This window comes from Apteryx rowi, unplaced genomic scaffold, assembly GCF_003343035.1.
Source record: "Apteryx rowi isolate R43461 unplaced genomic scaffold, aptRow1 scaffold_328, whole genome shotgun sequence".
NCBI classification, from domain to species: domain Eukaryota; kingdom Metazoa; phylum Chordata; class Aves; order Apterygiformes; family Apterygidae; genus Apteryx; species Apteryx rowi.
Window position 1 is genome coordinate 952,994 of NW_020449730.1, and position 21,211 is coordinate 974,204.

Consider the following 21,211-nt stretch of genomic DNA (forward strand, 5'->3'; position numbering starts at 1 on the left):
CTATCCCTGAAAAAGGTACTGATTCCACTGCACCCAATTTTAAATGTTTTTTAAGAGATTCTGAGACAGTCTGTGCATTGTGAGGCTTATACCATCTTCATACCTGAAATCACCTTTGCTGACCATTTTCAGAATCCAAGACTGATGCTGATGAAATTTGAAAATGTTTTTTTTAACCTCCATCTTGGAATAGAATTGTGGAAAACAATGACAGATGGATAACAATGGAGGAAAAACTGACATGAGTTGATCCGAAGTATCCTTCGTTCAAATGGAAGTATCCTAGCACAGTGAGGGGAGCTGCTGCTTTAGGAAGCTTTCCCAGATCTGCTTGTAACCAATCAATGGAACAACTAAGGGGGAGTACTCTGAAAAGGAGGACTGGAAGATTATAAAAGGTGATCCTTCCTGCCAGCCATTAAACAGAAACATGAAGCAGGACTGACCGGGAAGATTGTCCTTGGACAGTTTGGTACCAATATTGCTACCAAATGAAAGGGCTCTGAATGCTGAAGAATTAAGTGCAAGGCTTTACATGCAGATTTTTTGTTTTGTTTTTCCATTGATCTGAATATCTTTTTCTGTAGACTAAGAATGAAGCTTCATTTTTAGAAGTTGCTCTGTGAAGTCTGATTTGTCTCTTGGTTTTACTTTCACATAGTTTGAAGAGGAGTAACAGTATCCAGAACGTCATGTGTAGCAAAAGTCTAGCAATGTGCAAAAGCTACTGGCGAAGCAAATTAATTATTTCCTAGACAAGAAGCCTAGAGAGAGAGAGAGTATGTGTCAGGGAACCTAAAGATAGTGATTGGATTTGGCCTTAGGCCAGCAGGCCTTGTAGACACATAGAATCCCTGGGTTGGATTCTAGTATGTGAGCTAGCTTTTAGCTCTTCAGAAGACATCTCTCTCACAAAATAATTTGATCTGTTTTTCAGAAGCCCAGTTAAATACTGGTAAGGTTCTGCTTTAAAGTCTCTATGAAATCTACCATCATTATCTGGACCTACTAAGTAGAGCACTTTGTAAGCAGAGTGATAGACCAGCCAGTTGGTAATTTCTGCATGTCTTAGTCATGCTTTAGCCAGTAGGTACGGTATCGCTGCCATATGCTAYTCTTGTTCGATCTGCTCAAACTCCTGTCATTTCATTCCTTTCCCCTGTACTATCTTCATCTGTTTGTCAGTGGATTGCTTATTTCGTATCAGTCAGTCTCAGCGTTAGGATTTCTCTTTTGGGTCAGAATAGGCTGTTTGAATTTACCATGTGTGCGCCATTTGGTAGCAGAACAGTTCTCTTGTCTTGCTCTTCCTCACTCTGGTATGTAGTTCAGCAGATTGGTTGGATTGGTTGCCCAGAGAAGTTTTGTAGTCTCTATCCTTGAAGGTTTTCAAGACCTGACTGGATAAAGCCATGAGCAACCTGGTCTGATCTCAGAGCTGACCCTTCTTTGAGCAGGAGGTTGGACTCCAGAGGTCCCCTGCAACCTGAATTATTCTCGGATTCTATGGTTTGGCCTTTCAAAAGAGCTCAGCTGGACCTGGAAGGCTGCTCCAGGGCAAATTAAGCTATCTATGCCTCCCTCAGTAGCTCTAGTAAGTGCTACAACCCAAATAACTGCTTGAATGAGTTTGTGGAATTAAGCACCAGAAATTACAGACCTGAGTAAATGGGCAAGGTACAATGAACCTAAGAGGTAGGAATTCACGCTCTTGACATGAGATTGTTCAGAAAGCCAAAGAAATCTGTATATAAATCATATAACTTCGAAGTTGAAATAACAAAAGGTTCAAAAAATTATAGAGTTGCAAGGCCGATTTTTATTGGAATAATGCAGATTTTTATTCTTCATTATGAAGTTTAATTTATTACTGTATTAAAATATGCACTGGCACATAATGCGCTTAAGTTGAGCTGCTGTTCAGAAGTAACATTTGCTTATACTCGCATTTTAGTTTTGGTCAGTAAAAAAATTGAATTAAAAAATCAGGTTAATTCAAAAGTTAAATTCAGGCTTGAATGTGTGAACACTTAAGTGAAGGGTTGTGCTAGAAAAGAACAACTGATGCTTGAATTATTTCCATCTTCATACTCCTTTCCTTTTCTCTCCTTTCTCCAAAAGAGTTATTTGTCCTGAAATGTGCCTTTGAGTAGGTTATTTCTTTGTGTTCTAGCTGAACCAGGGCTCAGAAGACCCCCTGAAGAGACCAGTGGTGTATGTGAAAGGTGCTGATGCTGTTAAGCTAATGAACATAGTTAATAAGCAGAAAGTGGCACGAGCAAGGATTCAGCATCGCGCCCCACGGGTGAGACTTTAAGAAACTTTATCTAGGTATTACATGTATTACACTGCTGCTTTTTCATGCAGTGCTTGTTAACTGCACTGATTGGGAAGATGATGTTTGATGCATCCTGTGATCACCAATAGATGCGAAATTCTATTCTACATTCTAAATAGAATTAAGTAACTGCATCCTCAATGTGACCCATGATGTCTTTCATAAGGATCCTCTTTAATTTGTAAATGGCCAACTATTTTATATACTAATTTTCCTTTTTCCTAAATAAATTAATTATTGCACACTCCTGGGAGTTCAGATTTGTAAGACAGTCTTCCCAGTGTTGACTAATAATTCTTATTTAGTATTTTAAATTTGGGTTAAGTATTTGGTATCTGAAAATTATATTTATAATATAAAATAGTTTTTCTGAGATTTTTTTTCTCGGGAACACTTCCTACATGTAGTTTACATGATCAAAACAAACCTAAAGATCAGCCATTACCCAGTTTCCATTTCATTTTTGTTGTATTCTTACGGAATTCTTTTGTTAAGAAATATGAAGTATATGAGAAGTGGGCAATTTGCTGAAGATTCAAACTTTGATTTTTGCTTCCATATGTGTGCAAGCAAACCAGTAACCCATGAAAATTTGTATTAGTGTGATTCACTTGGGGAAAAATGACTCGTTTTTGTAGGATCAGTTCAGAGATGCTATAAAACTGACATCCCATGACTGTCAATCTCCGTATTTCACTCACTTGCAATAAAGTATGAACACCTGGTTTTGTCTCATAGAGTCATAGTGAATGATCAAGACAGTGTGTGCTTTGATTCTTGCCATTGGCACTGTGTACATGTAAACTGACCACTGAGAGAGTAGAGAAAAGAAAGGAACAATAGATTTAAATATGATCTAAGGAGAGGAAAAATTAATATTTTTGTTTTAATTTTTAAGCAACCCACCGAGTACTTTGATATGGGAATTTTCCTGGCCTTTTTTGTGGTTGTGTCTCTTGTTTGCCTCATTCTTCTTGTCAAGATCAAACTGAAACAGCGACGTAGTCAGGTAAGACCAGTTAACGATATATTCATTGAATGCTGGAAGATAGCTGTCTCTTACTTTTTTTTCACAGAACTTGGTCACTACTTCTGAAATGCAGAACATTGATTTAGAATAACCATCTGTGTGGAAAGGGGTTTATCCATGGATGCAGAGCTTTTGAAAAGACTTACAAATGTCTTTAAAGGAGATGTGCATTGAACTGGGATGTCTGTTCAGTTAATTCTTGAAATGAAAAGGATATGTGGAAGCAGTGGATTTAGAAGTGCCTTTGGAAGGGAAGAGTGTTTCTGGTTGTTCAGAGGTTGATTATCAGTAGCATTGGTGTACTTCAAAAGAAGTCCACAGTCTTGTTGCTATATTGTGGAAGGAATATCAGGGTTACAAAGAAATTGCAACTCTTTTCAATAGAATGACATCCTTTGATTCTTAATGGGAGAAGGCTGCAAGGTAAAAAGTTTGGTTAGGAATAATTCTAGATGAGATATTTTCAGTTTTTCCTGTCAGACATGAAAGGGACAGCAAATAGAAGCTAATGGACTTTGTGGCTTGTAGTTGTAGGCTGTCCAGTATACATACATACATATATATATATAAAAGGAATGCAAAGCACTGTAGGTGCTTAGAGCTCCTCACTTGCACATCTTGCATAGTAATCCAAGATATTATGGACCAACAGCATGTAGTAGGAGTGTTAGAAAGGGAGATGATGCATTCTACAGTAAAACGAAAACAATTCACCGTCTTCCTAGACTTCCATTATTGATGTTCATAAACTAAATTTTGAGGGGGGAGGAGACTGAAATGATATAGCTAATTCAGTAACATTTCATTTTAATTCTTGTCTGAAATACTGCCTCTAGTACTATGGTAGTAATACCATAATGGGGCATTACAGTCAATATTGACAGATTAAGAAAAAGTTCCTCACAGAGTTCTATACGATGCCTTAAATAGTTGCTGCCTATCATTTAAGCAATTGCAGTGTATCCCAATTGTGTGCACCTTTACCCTGTTTCAATTCGAATTAGCTCATCATTCTCACTCATGCAGGTGGCATACATTCTTTTCATGAAGCTTCTGATCTAAATTCTAGTTAGCCTTCTCCCTGCTTAATTTATGAAATTGTACAGCAGTCTGAACCTGATGTGATTTGGTGAGATGTGTTAATTTGATATGGTGGCATTTCTCTGCTCCTACAATCCCTATGCCACAGTGTTGCCTTCCTTTTTTTTTTCCCTTTTTTTTTTTTTTTTTTTTTTGTAGAATTCTATGAACAGGCTTGCAGTGCAAGCACTGGAAAAAATGGAAACCAGGAAGTTTAAGTCCAAAAGTAAGGGACACCGAGAAGGTAGCTGTGGAGCACTGGACACACTCAGTAGCAGCTCTACCTCTGACTGTGCCATCTGCTTGGAGAAGTACATTGATGGGGAGGTAAAGGATAAATAGTTTCTTCAACCTGGTTGAGAGTATGGCTGAATTATTTTTAGCACTGTGGCAAGCAGCTGACTGTTGGGTACATTGTGCATTGAGGCTGAGGGTTGCCAGACTGGTTGCATCAAGTAACCTACTCAGGGACAGCCTCAACTGCATTCTGCAGCTCCCAAAGGAAGTCTCAAGGGCTTTCCCATGCTACAGAGGTAGAGTTGAGGGATCTCATTCTGCAGGTTGATGCCTCCCTCACATTCATTTTCTGAGGAGGTATTTGTAAGAAAAGTCGGGGCTTCCTAAACATTTAGAGATCTCATTATTTTTATCAAATGTTATGCTATCCAAGGTGATGGTGCGTGCAAACAGTCATGGACATAAGGGATACATTTTGTCCTTTGCTTCTCAGGCTCTGATGGTGCCTTTAAAGTGCCAGGTACACAGCACTGCTGGGAAACCAGAGGAGGAGGAGGAGACTCCAAAAGGCTCAGGAAGAGACTTTTAACTCCTCAGTTACCATCTCTGTGTTGACGTTGGTGATTGCTTTCTTTGGCATAATGCCACCGAGAGGAAGCAATGAAGGGTATGAAATAGAAAGTAGGCCACGTAGAACAAAGACAGTCAACATTTACAGCTTTAAACTTCCATATAAAAAATGATTTGAGGGCATATTTTTTTGAAGTGGTTCTTAAAAGATTCATTCTTTTTCAGGCAATAGAACGTATCAGCTGTGTCAGTATCTGAGGGCTACAAGCTCTGAGCAGAGAGTTAGTGAAGTTGGCTGATGGGAAATTATTTAGAGGAGCAAGAATGAGGGCAGACAAATTTCAGGATAGTACAAAGCTGACTGGACAATAAATTTGTGCATAAACTTCAATGTGAAGTGATGCACATAGAGAAGAACATATGGTAGCTTCACATGTATAAGGTGATCCATTCTGAGCTGAGCATTATCATTCAGGAACAAGATCTTGAGGCTGTTGTAGGGACCTCTGTGAAAACAGTTCAATGCTTTGTAGCAGTCAAAAAGGCAAATCAGGTATTAGGAATGAGAAGGAAAAGTCTAGAGAACAGAACAGAGAAAACAATTATGCCACTTCATAAGTTCAGGGTTGTTCTCTCATTGAATACTATGTGCACTTCTGATCCCCTCATTTCAAGAAAGACATGCTGGAAATTAAGATGCTTCAGAAAAGGGCAGTCACAAAGTAATCAAAGATTTGGAATGGTTTCTTTAAAAGGAATGACTAAGCAGGCTAGGACTATTTAGTCCTGATCTGGAAAGAAAAATGATATGGAGGAGAGGGCGTTATGATAGAGAATCATGAATGGAGAGCATGAACAAGAGTCGGATGTTCATTGTTTTCCAGTACAAGATTGGGGCAATTAAATGAAGCTGACAGGACCCAATCTGAAACAAAATGTGGTGGTTCTCTTCCAGCAGGTGATAGTCCTTTGAAACTCTTGCCAAAGCATGTTACAAATGCAGACCCCTGAGTCAAGGGGAGACTTGAGCAGTGCTTGGAGGAAAGATTTGTTGAGGGTTTCTGAATAGGCAGATACTCAGCAGACTCAGGAAATACCATAAACAGATAATAGCTGAAAAATAAGAGTGCTGGRCAAGGGATGAAGTATCATATATGCTGTCTTGTTCTTACTTTTCCCTGGGCATTTGCCATGGCTGCTAGTTGGAGATAAAATACAGCATTATTGTTGACTGCATTAAATGGGTTGTGTGTGTGTGTCTCTCTCTCTCTCATTCTCTCTCATTCTCTCTCTCTCTTTCTCTCTCTCTCTCTTTTTTTTTCTTAAGTTCATGGACTGTATTAAGGAAAACTTTAATGATGGGGTCCTCCAAAGTGTTAGGGCAGGGGTACATAGCGAAAAGTGTCTTAAAGACATGTAGGATGGCTGTATGGAGTTCTAACATGTCTGCAGACCATTCTCTTAGTGACTACTGAATCACTAGTCATTGTGTTCTTGGCTATGTTGAAACAGACAGCGTTTCTTTCTTCCTAATCACTTTTTTTGAGACTAGGAATTGATCTGTTTAGTAGCTGGGTTGAAAAAACCAGGAATAAGCTGTGAGGATTCACTCCTTAGGAAGAAGCATTTTTTTCACATCCCTTTTGTTCCTGTAGGAACTGCGTGTCATTCCCTGCACTCACCGATTTCACAAGAAATGTGTGGATCCGTGGCTACTGCAGCATCATACCTGCCCTCACTGCCGCCATAACATTATAGGTAAGTGCTGACACTCGTGAGCACAGATGCTCAGTTGTGTGGCCCGTTTTAGACTTCACAGCTTACAAGATGAAACAGAAATTGTGCCAGTATGTAAATCTCCACAGAGCCCATAGTCTTTGTTGTACTGCAACCCTAGTTAGGGATGGTAAGCTCTTTAAAAATGACTGCATGCCCTGAAAAAATGGGTCAGTTCTGATTTTCCCTTGCTCTGGGCTCTATGCCCTGCAGAGGGCAGCATTGGTCAGCCTCTGAATGGCAGAAGGACAAATAAACTTAAGATGTGTGTATTTTCTCTTCATAAGTATGAAGAAAAGGAAATGCATTGGCTTTGATTTCTTCTTTGTGTTTTAATTTGGAATGTGGTTTTCCTTATTTGCCTTCTCCTTCTTTCAGTTCCTATGGCTTGAAAATGTTTTTTGTTAATGCACATTTATGTAAAGTAACAGCTAATGTGAAAACTTAAATCATGATTCTGAGGCTTGCTCTTAACCTGCAAGATCGGGAATGCTTTGTAAGTAGCAGTCTTTGCATGTAGAAGAACAGTATGTGCAGCCACTTCACTGCTATTTCTTTTCTAGCAAATACATTTAAGTGTTTCAGAAGCTTCCTGACAGAGGCACTTGACTGACTTTGAGTTGTTTCTTTTTCCTCTTTAACAAGTTGATGCTTTTTTTTTTTTTAAACTCTGTTGTGCCCAAAATGTAACTAAATTTAGAACCAAATATCTGTCTTTCCTACATAAAGTATTTTCCTTTTTCTTCCCTCCTATCACTGTTTCTCTGTCCTTATTTCTCCCATTCAGAACAGAAGAAGGGAAGTGCAGGTCCAGTCTGTCTGGAACCCACCCCAGCACGCAGTCGGCAGCAGAGGGTGATTCTGCCTGTACATTACCCAGGCCGAGTGCACAGAGCAAACCAGATTACAGCATATCCCACCCGGACAAGCATGGACCCTCATGGAAACCCTATCACGGTACTTACAGTTGACCGGCATGGTGAACAGAGTCTCTACCCAGCCCAGTCCTCAGCTTATATCCGAAGTTATCAGCCGATTCATTTGGACCATGCTTTAAACACACATCACTGTAGCCTGGAACATAGGGCTTACTCTCCAGCTCACACCTTCCGAAGACCCAAATTCAGTGGACGCAACTTTTCCAAAGCAGCGTGCTTTTCCCAGTATGAGACCATGTATCAGCACTACTACTTCCAAGGCCTTAGTTACCCTGAGCAAGATGGACAGCCTCCAGCTGGCATTTCCTCAAAGGGTCCTTCCCGTGCCTTCCAGCCTGGTAGCAGCATGCTTTTCCCTCCTGTGGTACATGTGGTGCCCTCGTCCCGTTTGGAGAGTGGCAGTACCTCCAGCTTTAGCTGCTATCATGGTCATCGTTCAGTGTGCAGTGGATATTTGGCTGACTGCCCTGGGAGTGACAGCAGCAGCAGCAGTTCTGGTCAGTGCCACTGCTCCTCTAGTGATTCCATGGTTGACTGCACTGAAGTCAGCAACCAGGGGGTTTATGGGAGCTGCTCCACCTTTCGTAGCTCTTTGAGCAGTGACTATGACCCTTACATTTACCGCAGTAAGAGCCCTTGCCGAGTGGGCGAGGTTGGTGGTGCAAACAGGGGTGCAATTGTTCTCTTGGAGGGCCCCTGTCAGGACGAGCTTCCCGCTCATGGTCACAGTCTGGTGGGTGCTGACTGCCGGCCTGTGCCAGCTTCTTCCTCAGGGGACCAACTGTCTAATTGCAGCATGGATATGAACTATAGCAGTAATTCCTCACTAGAGCACAGGGATCCAAATGGCACTACCTCAGAGGGAGGACCTGAGGCCACTCCTGGTGCTGCCTTGGATGTTAAAAGGAACTGGAAGAATCCAGAGTTAGCAGGGCCACTTATGGAGCAAGCATGCACCTGCTGCTTTGAACTCCAGCACTCTGCCCTGGAGCCTAGCAATGGGGCAGCTGACTGTAGTGCACTCTTCCTTAGCTCTCCGCTGTGGGGAGCATGTGGCCCAGGGATGGAGCCACAGTCAGGGAGCACGCAGGGCTTGTACAGTATTAACTCAGACCRCTTGCATAGGACAGATGGGGTAAAATACGAGGGGCTGCCCTGCTGCTTCTATGAAGAGAAGCAGGTAGCCTGTAGTAGCAACAGTGGCAGTGGAGGTGGTGGCTGCTATACAGAAGACTATGCAGTGAATGTGCAGTACACACTTCCTGATGACACCTTGCCAAGCTGCTATAAGGGTGTATGTGATCTGGGTCAGCGCATTCCCATCATTCCTGAAGACAGAGACTGTGAGCTGATTCTACCTACAGAGTGTCAAGGGACCTACACAGGAGGCTGTAGTTCCTGGGATGGGACACCTGAGCTAGATACTTATCTGCACTGCCAAAGTTTAGGAGAGGTACAGGACGAGAGGGAGGTGTGTTATGAGGCATCGTCTTTCCTGCGGCAGAACTTCTCTCAGGAGGAGGAAGCCAGAATGCTCTTTCCCAGTCCCTCTTTGAACTCCCAGAAGCTGATGGTGACCACAATGGCCACAGGTAATGCATGTGCTTTTTTTTGATTACTCACTAACTTTCTGTTCTAGCATATCAAATGCAAGATCCCTGCCAGCTGCCCAGGTGTGTGCACACGTAGAGGTTACTGCTATCCTTTACCTAAGAGCAGGTTACTGACTAATCCTCCATCCAAGAGTGTTACTTTATTCTCTTGTTACCATTGCTCCTTTAGTTTCAGTTAGATGGATAGAAGATGATAGTTTCCTGCCTAACCCTGTATAGAGCTTTCATACTCATCCTTTCAGGAGGTGGGGAGGAGGGGGGGAAAAGGTGTCTGCTAATACCAGGCCCCCATTAAAGTTCTTACAGCCAGGGACACTGAAACAGTCCTTGCAGCCATGGTGAGTTTGAATGGAAAGTCCCAGAGTAGGCAAGGGCAGAATGCTGGAAGGGAACTGACAAGCTGGAGGATAAAATTAGAATGAAAAACTTGAGATTGCTGTAGAAGAATATGTGGAAAGGTCTCTGCCATGGGCTTACATAAGTGCAAAAAAAAAAAAAAAACACAAAAAGAATGAGGTATTACTTACCTGCGTTACCAGTTTTTTTTAAGGGTATTCGTAGGATCATAGGATACCTCAGATTTGAAGAGACCTCAGAAGGTCATCTAGTCCAACCTCCTGCTCAAAGCTGGGCTAGCTCTGCGATCAGACCAGGTTACTCGGGGCTTTTAGTCAGGTCTTGACAACCTCCAAGGATGTAGACTGCACAACCTCTCTGGGCCTCAGTTCCAGTGCTCAACTGTCCTCATGGTGGAAAGATTTTCCATATATCCAGTCCGAACATCCCTTGTTTCAATTTATGCCTGTTGCCTCTAATCCACCATGCACCGAAGAGCATGCTTCCTTCTCCTTGACAGCCTCCATGCAGGTCCTGGAAGGCTGCTATGGGGTCCCCCCTAAAGCCTTCTCTTCTCCAGGCTGAACAAGCCCCATTCCCTCAGTGTGTTCTTACAGGGCAAGTGCTCCAACCCTCTGAGCATCTTGGTGGCTTTCTGCTGATATGGCTCTGGTTGATCAATGACTTTCACATACTGGGGATGCAGTATTCTAAATGCAGTGTTCCTTAGTTTTAACCAGTAATGTTCTTCTTTTATCCTTCAGGTGCTGGATCTCATCCCTTGGAGAGAAGCCAGATCAGTGACTAGATCTGTCCAGACTGCCACAGGTGGAAAAGCGGAACTTATCAGAGACTCCAAATTCTCCTGAACTTCAAAATCTTTTAAGCTTTGACAAACGCAAAAGTGGTAATGTGGAAAGTCCCTCCCCCACTTTCTGTTCCTCTGCGTCCACATCAGCCTGATTGTCTCCTTTCTCCCTTTTGTCTGAAGCCTTCAGGCCTCCATTGGTGTGCAAAGCCCATGTGGGACGTGGTGTAGAGCATCTCTGAGCTCTAGTGCCATATCTATATTACTGACAAAGTGTTATTTATATTTTCTTTTTAGAAATGACCGTGTTAGCTCTTGCTGAGAGGTGATACGGTGTATTAAATAAGCCAGGCTATGTGTAGATGCTGTTATCTCCTGCTTAAAGGAGTCCAGCCTTTGATAAGCTCAGGGCTACACCTGCCTTAGAAACCAGATAGCACCTTGAAGTAAAGTAGTCCAGAGGAATACAGCTGCTGAAGAGATGCTCAGATACTTACTATTCCTAGTAGCAAATCCTAGTAGCCAGCAAGTTATATGAGAGATTTGGAGGGAGATGAAGCATTGGACTGTATCCTTCCTTCCCCGCCTCCACCAACCTCCTTTCATGCTGCTCTGATGATTTGGCTAGGAAGGGTCTCCTGCCATTATGATTAAGTTTTAACAGAGTGGGGGTAGGGAAACTGGTAGCTCAGAATGTTCTCATTCCCACTTCCTGCTAAAGCATGGACCTCTCTGTACCTTCTGACTGGTGAAGAATGCTGGGGAACCCTCAAACAGATATTAGAAGGAAATGCTTAGAAAGGGTAATAGCTTTGTACGTAATGAATCTTGCCTTCCATAGGCAATTTTTCAGGCACTCATATCCCTTGTTATGGTTGTTCCCCGGTGAGAAATGCTGGCATACGCAGGAAAACAGAGCTTGCAGGGGGCCTATAGCTTGCCTGGCTCTTTTGGAAATAGATCAGATGGTGTCTTGTTTCCACATAGACTGCAAGCATGCTTAATAAAACTACTGCTTTCCACCTGTTGTGCATGTGGGAAAGTGAGGACTTGCTTAAGTCATTGTTTCCTTCTTTGCTGTGGTTGATGTAGCTTCTATAGATCAATCTGTTTTAAAGGTTTCTTGGGCCCAGCCAGTTGCGCTTCATTTGTGACTTGTGTACAGAGTGCTTTCTGTACCCCATTAGTCTGGGCACATACTTCTTTTCTTGTTCTTGTACTAGTGGGGATGTTTGTTATCAAGAGATAATGTACATCGTCACTTCTGATAGCACTTGTTTCCTGTGGAAACAGCGGCTTCTGAGTAAGAGGCTACCATAGCATGGTTTAAATTGCCTGTCATGCTGCATGTGCCTGAGGACACAGTGTCATCCTGTCTGTATTCACAGCAGGAATTCTCCTAAAGGGAAACTAATTAGTTAATACTCAGTGTCAGTCTTATGAAAAGATTTTTCCAAAGTTCAGTACACTTTGAAGATATTTAAAAGATATTAAGAAGAGATGTATACTTCCCATTACAGTTTCTACCAAAACAAAGTCCTTGATAGCACTGGACTAACTGTGAGAACCAGAAAAGTTATCTTGTTTGCTTTATAGTCCCAAATGAAATACTTCAAAAGAAGCAAACACCTAAGAAATAACAACAAAAAAACCTGTTTCCTTTTACTTTCAGTACTCAATAGCTAAGAGAAAAATAAAACTATTCAAAGGAACCCACATTAGAACTCTCTAAATTAATTACCACCTCAGCTGTTCTGAGAATTAATGCAAGATAATACCTGGGTATAAAGTTAAAAGAAAAATTACAATAAACACATTTTCTGTGTATAAACCTAAAGAAAAGCTATTCATTCGCTTAATGACTGTAGTAAGTGGTATGTTTTGGGAGAATAAACTCCAAAGGGTGTGGGGTTTTTTGGTTGTTTTGTTTTGTTTTTTCCAGTCTTGCCTTACTCCTCCCTCCCCTCAAAAGAAATGTGTTGTAGAAGCTATGGTGTATTACCTTGGTTATCCTATTTGGTGTATTATGAGGCACTGTCTAAGGCCATTAAGATGCATTGTACTCTATAACTACACAACATGTTGTGGTAAAATGCGGTTATAAAAAAAGCTATTTGAATGTTCTGGCTTATGATGATTCTGGACATTCTGGTCTCATTCACATGTCACGGAAATCTTTGCCAGTACAATAATCTCTACAGGCCTTACTATAAAGATATCCTACACGTGATTTCTATGTTTGGTTTTATATTCAACATTTAGTTAATTCTCTGCTACCTATATGTCCATACAGACTTATAGGCCAGCTGGCCATGATGGATGTTTTTATAACAAAATGCCTTTCTACTACTTACATGAACAGTTGTCATTGTGTTTGGCTCATGAGGCACTATTTAAAATGTTTTTAATTAAAGTTATCTTATAGCACTTAAAATTGTTTTGTATAAAATTTGCTGTAAAATTTGTAATATGGTCAAAGGGCTCTTTCTCCTTCATTACCATTTTTTAAAATGTTGTAAAAGCTAGAAAACATCTTGTATATATTCTGTATATGTATAGCAGCACATTTCATTTATGGAAATATGTTCTCAGAATATTTATTTACTAATATATTTATCTTAAGCCATGTCCTATGTTGAGAGTGTGTGACATTATTGTAATAATCATTGAAAATCACTAACATGAGGCCCTGTAAATACATGATAATTGCACACAAAGATTTTACAGTACTTGCCGACCAAAAATGATTTAAGAAAAGTTGTAGTTACCTGCAGTTTTGTAAGAAAGTGTACAAATGTCTGTATAAAAAAAAAAAAGTAAAAACACAAAAATACAGTTTTATTGCATATACATGTGGAGGTTGTCCTTCTTGTTGGTGGGGAAAGGACACAGATAGCTGTGTTTCTCAACATACAGTCCTAGATGCACTGAAATGAACTGTTATCAGCAATAATCACTTTTGTAAAAAAACAAACAAACAAACAGGTATCTATGCATGTACACACACATACAGATCCTAGCAAAAATGATTGTGATAGAAAGTTTAGAAGCGCTTCTTCTGGAGCCAACCCATAATGTTCTGTTTTGGGACSATTCAGTTTTCAGGCAACTGATTCCTTTAAAATTCACTTTTTACAACATTGACAGGGAATGAGTTATCAGCAAATAAATATTAAAATACAAAGATCTACACATAATTAAAAAAATCTGACATTAACTAGCTGTTTCACACTAACCTGTTCTTTACCTTTTCATACTTCACTTTGAATATGTCAGGCTTAGGCAATTTTTGCACCAGGGAGGCTCTGTCTTTAGAGCAAATGTGCCACATTTGGATATCAAACATATATATATATATATATTTTTTTTTTTTTTTAACCTAGTATATTATGCTTAGGGTAAAGCCAGCACTTGAAAATTTTAGCTGCTTTCCTAATACTGTCCCCAGGTAATCTTACCCAGTTATTTGAAAGGCTGCCTGTTGCTTCAGGGTCCCTGCTCTCACCTGGCAGATATTGCTGTTGAGGAGGAGGAAGTTAGATATTTTCATTTCAAGAAAACAAAAATTAAATTGGGAAGGCAAAGAAGATGTGGGGTAGAGAAGGAAAAGAAAAGGGTTGGGAAGGTAGTGCATCAAAGAGTATGCTGTGGAAAAGGTGGAGTGAAGAGCTCTGCCAGGTGAAACAGGAAAGGAAAAGCAGCGACGTTGAGACTGCAGTGTGTCAGTCCTTAACAAATAGGACAACGCTTGGGTCTTTGTGTAGTGTGCAAGCCATTTGAAGGGGTCTTTTAAGCCCCTGAGGTTTCTTTCCGAGAACATGAGTGGCACATACCTGTTAAGTACCTGTTGGAAGGCATCCTCATGTGTGTTTGGAACCTGTGTGTTGCCTGTAGCAGGGCAACTGATTTCTGCTTCAATTTCAGCTAAGAATAATTTATTGTCCTTTACTAAAAGTATTTCAAAACCTGAGCCAGCATGATGCAGATGGACATAATTGGAGGAGTCATGTTGAGTAGTCAAGCTAGACCCAAGTTTTTAGCCTGGAGAATGAAATCCCTGGTCCCACTGAAGTTAAAATCAGTGTTGTGCTACTCTCGTTTTGTCAGCAGAGTTCATAATTTGACCAGAGATGTTCAAGAAGGCTAGACAGCTAAAGAGAGTGGCTTGGAGATGTGTGGTAGCTAGTGGATTGCTACCTCTGTGTGAGTGTGTGGGTATGTATGTACATATAGGTGTCATATATGTACATATGTTACTGTTTAAATAGCTTGTCTCCAAATGTTACTTATTTCCCATCCAGTGATACAGGAAAAAAATAAATCCCTTGCAGTCTCCTCCTCCAGGTTTTTTCTTCTCCCATGCATTTTTACCTGGTAATCCCCTGGATTTTTTTTCCTCTCTCATCCAAGCCTGTTTAAGTGCACTGCAATTCAATCACCTCTCAGAATTCTCCCAAGAAATCAGCCTTCCTTTGCTTCAACCACCTGTTTTGTAAGGGGAAACTCCATCTTTGGGATGTCAGGCTGTTGTGCTAAAAAGTGTCATTTTGAACAGGACTTTCTAGCATGGGGATCATCTGACATCCTCATCTCAGGTGCTATGGGGAAGCTTGGTCTGTATGAGAAGACAGCCACAGTAATGGAAGAGCAACTGGCAGGAGGGAGTTAACCAGCACTGGCAGGTAACGTGTGCTTCCCAGTCGTTGTACACTTCCTTTTTTGCTTGGAGAACAGAATCTTGGTAATTGCTGATGTTTATAGTGAAATGCATTTTATTTGCAAATTGGCTTATTAAGCAAGTACTCTTTAAAAAAAAAAAAAAAAAAAAAAAACTCATGAAGCTTAGGGTGTATGGGTGTATGTGTTTGGCTGCCATGCCTATGTTGGCAGGCCAATTCTGAATCTTTCCTCTTCTATCTATCTGCCCCTCACAATTTATTACTGCCTGAGTAGTGTTTTGTTTTTTCATTTCTTGTTGTGAAGAAAACCATGAGACTGATCATGAAGAGGATTGTGCTTTAGGGAACACAACATGCCTTTACCCTTGCTGAGCTACAAAATAATCAGTGAACACCTACTCTGTCTCTAGGAGAAAGGTGGTTGTGGACTGTTGGCCGAACTATAGTTAGCTTGCCTGAACTCAAATGCAGCGCTTATTTGGGGGGTGGGTGGTAGGTGAGTGGGTTCTATCCCTTTTTTGCTGTGGTTTTTTTTAATGACTAAATTTAAGCATTTGCTGTCAAAAAAAAAATGAGTATTTTGATATTCTGGGGGGTTTCCTTTCATTGTTGAGGTTCAGTATTTAAGGAATAACTTGGTGGCAAAATGAGAGTCTTGTGGGCACCATAAACCCACGCGGAACCTTCATGCCATAAAACAAGAAGAGCAGGAGCAGAAGCTTCGTGATGAGATAGTACGCTGTGTAACAGTTGGCATTTTTGTGCACTCTTTTTTGCTGCAGCTAATCAGGTGCATCTGTCAAATCCTGTTACTGCTGCTGGAAAACACTGATTGTTACCTAACTTTTGCACAGTTGCATCTGCAGAACTCGGTGCTCAGTATTTAACAGTTTTCTTTATGCCTACGGGCCCCTGTTTGGTGGTGTCAAGGGAAGAGTGCCTTTTAAAGAGACAGCTGTGTTTATACTGTGTGGCATCAGCCTGCCCTAAGTCTTTGTCCGGGGAGAAAACAATATCTGAAACGAGATATTTTACTTGGAAGTAGCAGCTCTGTGCTTCTGGGCCTTAAACACTTCATAGAAAAGTGTCTCTTTCAGAATAAAGAATACATTTCCTCCATGGGGAATGAACCTGGTGCTTAGGAAACAACAAAAAAAAACCCAACAGCTCCCAGAATAGACAGAAGCATAAGAGGAGTCTTATAACCTGAATGGCAAGAAAGGAGAGCAAAGTGATCCCCCCCCTCAGGTAAAAGGAGGCCAATACCTGTTTGCCAATATTGTTTCTAAAAGAAAATGAGAAAAAATAAATTAGTCCTGACAAATGAAAAGCTGGAGGCAGTTTCAGTATCTGACACTGGTGTTCAGACATTTACATAAATGCAGTTGAAGATTTCTATGAGTGTAGCATTATTTTGGTCAGAAGGAAGAACTACTGAAAGAAYAGATGAATCTCACAAGTGGAAATAGGTTTATCTCTAGCTAGTAAAATGAGCGTGTTGCAGTTGTAGAGAAAACCCTGGAACAATTGTTACAGCTGGTTCTGATAGATGATGAAGCTGCCTGAATTCTAAACTAAAAAGCCAAATAGTTTATAAGCTGAACACTTCAATTAATCATTACCTTAGAAAATGCTTTTCAGAGTGATTTTTGCATATGTAATGATTCTTAGCATTTTCTGCTCAAATTTTCTCTCTTAACCTCCACAGAAAATAATCCTGCTGTGATCTGCTGAGGAACCTGCAGCAGTTTCTGCCTCCATCATGCAATATTTTGCTACCCTTTAGTAATGGTAACTGATCTCCTCCTGCAGAAATTCACAACATTTAATTTTTTGTAATTATTACTTACAGTCATTTGCTGAATGCAGGATGACCACATATAGACACAGCACATATTTCAGTGGTGAGTCATTTCAAGTTTGATTTGTTCTGTTTTCTTGTCAGTCTTATTTGGTTCATGCGATATCCTCTGGATTTACAGTAAATTGTCTTGAGACTGAAATTCAGAATGCCAGATTGCATCCCAAAACACAGTTGCTCAGTAAAGTTGAAAAAGTATGAGTTGCATTAATTCAGGGRGGTATCATACAAAAATGGCAATTTTTCCTTCTCAGAATCTTGAGGTAGCAGAATGATAAGCTTGCTGAAAAATATCTGAATTAATATTCAGATGAAACCATGTCATGGGAATATATTGCATGGGAAGAAATATCATTGCTGCAAGTTATTAAGAACTAGTTGGACAAGTATTTGCCAGAAACTTTGTTGTAATTGACCTTGTCTTGAGGCAAAGTGGTGTACTAGAAAATCTGTTGGGAGTCCTTTCTGCTGCCTGAGAAGGTTTATTAAGTAGAAGATGAAACTGGAATAGCTAGTCATTTGCATTCAGTGGCAGCCAAGTGTCCGCTGATGCGTTTCGCCTATAGTCATACAGTATTAAGATTCAGTACAGACATTGTTTCCAGGACTATCAGTAAAAACCTTCCATTTATATTATTGCCAAGGAAGCTTGGAACACAGTGACTATAATTCTGCAAGACCGTTGGATTGTCTGGATGAGCAATGTGATAAAGTCCCTTAGCTAGCTATAGAAAATCTGGTGGAAACTAGCCCTAACTAAGATGATGATGTTAATGCCTGATTGAAAAAGGAGATGAAGTATTTGAAGTTACAAAGGTCTTGAGGGTAATGCATATGCATATGAATTTGTGGAATCTGACAAACAGCCTAATACCATGACAAGCTGGAAATGAGATTCAAAGGAAGAATGTGTATCTCAAGCAATTATTTCATTCCTATCTATTCTGCCACAAAGCTGTGAGTTTGAGTGTTTAGTGTTCTTCTGCCACCTATATACCAATGAATTATCTTTAAATGTTTCTATTTACAGTGTATAGAACATTTATTTTTCCCAAAATGTAAGCTAACAGCTTTTCTTCCTATGAGATGTTAGCAAAATACAAGCATAATATGCTGTATTAAATAGTGCATTTCCTATACATGTATAAATATATATATTACTGTAGATAACATCACACATATTTTTAAATAACATCATTTCTGTTCACCCCTCGACATTACAATATTAAGACAAAAGTACATATAAAATCATTTAGTCAACAAATTAAGCTAGTTTTAAAAGTAGAATTTAGAATTAGGGAGGCCACTTTTCCAGCTGGCTCCCTGTCACCTGAGGTCCAAATGTTCTGCAGACTACTGTGACCGACACACTGCATAAAGTAAGGAGGCAGTTTGACAACATGGCTTTGGTGGCAGTGCCAGCTTAAGGGCTCACTGCCCCTGCTTCTGGCTCAGCACCTCTCTCTCTTTCCTATGGGTTATTGTCCCCTTAGCTATGGTAGCTCACCTGTCTGTGCAACCACCCAATCAACAAAATCAAAGAACTCATCTGTGTTGAAAGTAACTCAAGGAAGAAAAATGGTAATTTTTCTGGAAAGATGGTAATTCTTAACCTGATCAGTTTATTGTACGCTGCAAGCCAGCCATACCAGCACAACAGGGTAAGGAAGAGGCCAGTGCAGGGGCTGCATGTGTGCACGTGGGGAGGCAGCTCCTCCTGAGAGTTGTGTTCTCACAAGAATTGCTTTTGAAACTGTGGCTGGTGTCACATTTGCAGCCTGCCCAGCCTGTTGAGGGAACTGCTGGGTAGGAGGCCAGGAGGCCGTTTAGTTAAAATTCCAAACAAAATCCTGGCTGCAGTTATTTTTGATGTGTTGAAGCAAATGCCATAAGCACTAGCATGATCACATGTGCAGAAGTGCGCCCTCCAGCTGTCAGAGCTCAGCTGCCAGTGTCCTGGGGGTTCTAGATATGCATCGTGCGGGATTGCAGCAGATGTGTATGTCAGGCTTTTCCTTTTTCTCTCCTGAACCCTTACAGCAAAGATCATAATGTGCTGTGCCAATGGATACCGTATATGTTGGCCATATGCACTGGGACTGCAAGTGACCATACCACATTTTGAAAAAATCCACTGCAGTTCTACATGCTGTTTATGGTCTCAAGCCTGTAAGAAAGAAGTGCTATTTAGGGACTCTGTGATGGTGTGCTCTTTTCCCCCCCAATGTGCTCTCTCCCCCTCCACCTGACCTCCCTGTAAACAGCACATATGCAGGGGCTAATTGAGCATGTGCCAACTAAGGCCCCTCTAGCATGAAAATAGGACTATGAGTCAATCATCTTCCCCCCCCCCCCCCAAAAAARAGGGGCCAGCCCAGAGCCCATTGAGCTCTCCTGCACAGCAGTGGGCTGCACTGCAGAACCTCTTCTTGAGCAGGGACGCCTCTCCAGGTTAGTCCTCAAGATTGAGAGTGATTCCTTACCCACGACAGATCCTCGGGAAGTGATTAATCGCATGCTGAACTTGTGCAAACTTTGTGAAACTTTCCTGAGTTATATCTTTGATTAATTGTGCACATAATCCCTTAGACATAAACCATTGATCGAGTCTGAGACTAGGATCGGATCCCGCACCTAGGCTCCTCTCTGAAGGAGTTTAGAAAGCAAGCGGGTCCAGTCTGAACCTCGTGGCTCAGCAGGAGGGTCCCCTTTGCACTTGCATCTGACCCTGTCTTTCATGCAGTAAATAACTGAGTGAACCTTGCCAATCGAACCTCATAAAATCATTCTTATTTACGATTGAACTTTGTTAAGTCACTATCTTACTGCAATAAACATAGTGCTGCTTCCCTCTTATGAGTGAAGTGCATCGTTCCTTTGCGACACTCTGTCTATGCATTTCTATCTCTTCCTCTGTTTCCTAGTATTAGATGTTTAACTGCTCAAGAACATTTGATAAGGCAAGAAAATGAGGTTTCTCTGTGATGTGCTCATAACTTATCTGTTAAGGACCTAGCTTTACTCTCTGACTCTCTTCTCTTAGGTTAGCTGGTTTGTGCTCCACTGGTGGACCATATTAAGCATGGATAGGAAGCAAATTCATTTGTTTTGCTACAGATCTGTGAAGAGGAATCTTTCTCTACACAGCATGATGTGAACTCTGAGTATTAAAATGAGAATTTTAGAATTTTTGTTAATTCTGAAAAAAGTCCAACCTATTGACACTTAGGAGAGAATCAATATATTTTACAAATCTTCTATCTCTCTTGATTTTTGGAGGTACTGTAATTATCTTTCCCTGTAATCTTTCCAGGACGTTTGTGCAAGAACATAATTGCTGTAATTGCTGGCTTAGTAAAGTCTTGTTCATACTAAGCACTTATTTTGAAATTGTTCAGCTGTCTCTGGCACTCATCTGTGGTACATAAATGGAGCTGGGTTGAATTCAATTCAGGTAAAAGACCAGGTCTACAATGGCAACTAAAGCACAATGTTGTATTGTTTAGCTCTTAGATGCCCTGTGGCTCAAGGAACTTGATAGCCATAAGGCAGGGAGGGAAACATGTCAAAAACAGAAGTGCAGATGCTTGCTATAGTGAATATAAACACGGTAACAGTTTTCTTACTTTTCTTAGTTATCTTTTGCAGATCCATTTAACAGTTACTCTCAGACCACAGTTCTGGTATACTGCCCATTGCTTTATGTTTAAACTGGTGTTTATTCCTTTCTTCTTAGCTAGAATTACTGTACTTTAAGGGCCCTCACTGAATTTACTCTGACTTATCTTGAGGAACTGCTCACTCAGTAAACTTTTTTAATCCATTTATTTGATTGTGCTGTTCTGTCAATTTTTTCTAACTATTGCTGGTCTGGACTTGTTGAGGCTGAAAGACTCACTGCTGATTTCCACTAGTAGGATCAGATGTTTGAGCATTATAAGTGGA

General features: G+C 40.8%; 1 protein-coding gene across 9 annotated transcripts in view; it reads left to right on the forward strand.

Annotated features, from left to right (window-relative positions):
- The window catches only part of ZNRF3 (zinc and ring finger 3), a 127,902-nt gene extending 113,978 nt beyond the window's left edge, over nt 1–13,924 (forward strand). For all 9 annotated transcript variants that reach the window (XM_026071560.1, XM_026071553.1, XM_026071557.1 and 6 more), the window contains 6 exons: nt 2,174–2,305; nt 3,237–3,347; nt 4,608–4,775; nt 6,911–7,013; nt 7,819–9,561; nt 10,683–13,924. In XM_026071560.1, coding sequence (XP_025927345.1) covers nt 2,174–2,305; nt 3,237–3,347; nt 4,608–4,775; nt 6,911–7,013; nt 7,819–9,561; nt 10,683–10,726 — 2,301 coding nt within the window. In that variant the 3' untranslated portion in view covers nt 10,727–13,924. The remainder of the gene's footprint in view (nt 1–2,173; nt 2,306–3,236; nt 3,348–4,607; nt 4,776–6,910; nt 7,014–7,818; nt 9,562–10,682) is intronic.
- The last annotated feature ends 7,287 nt before the right edge of the window (nt 13,925–21,211 follow it).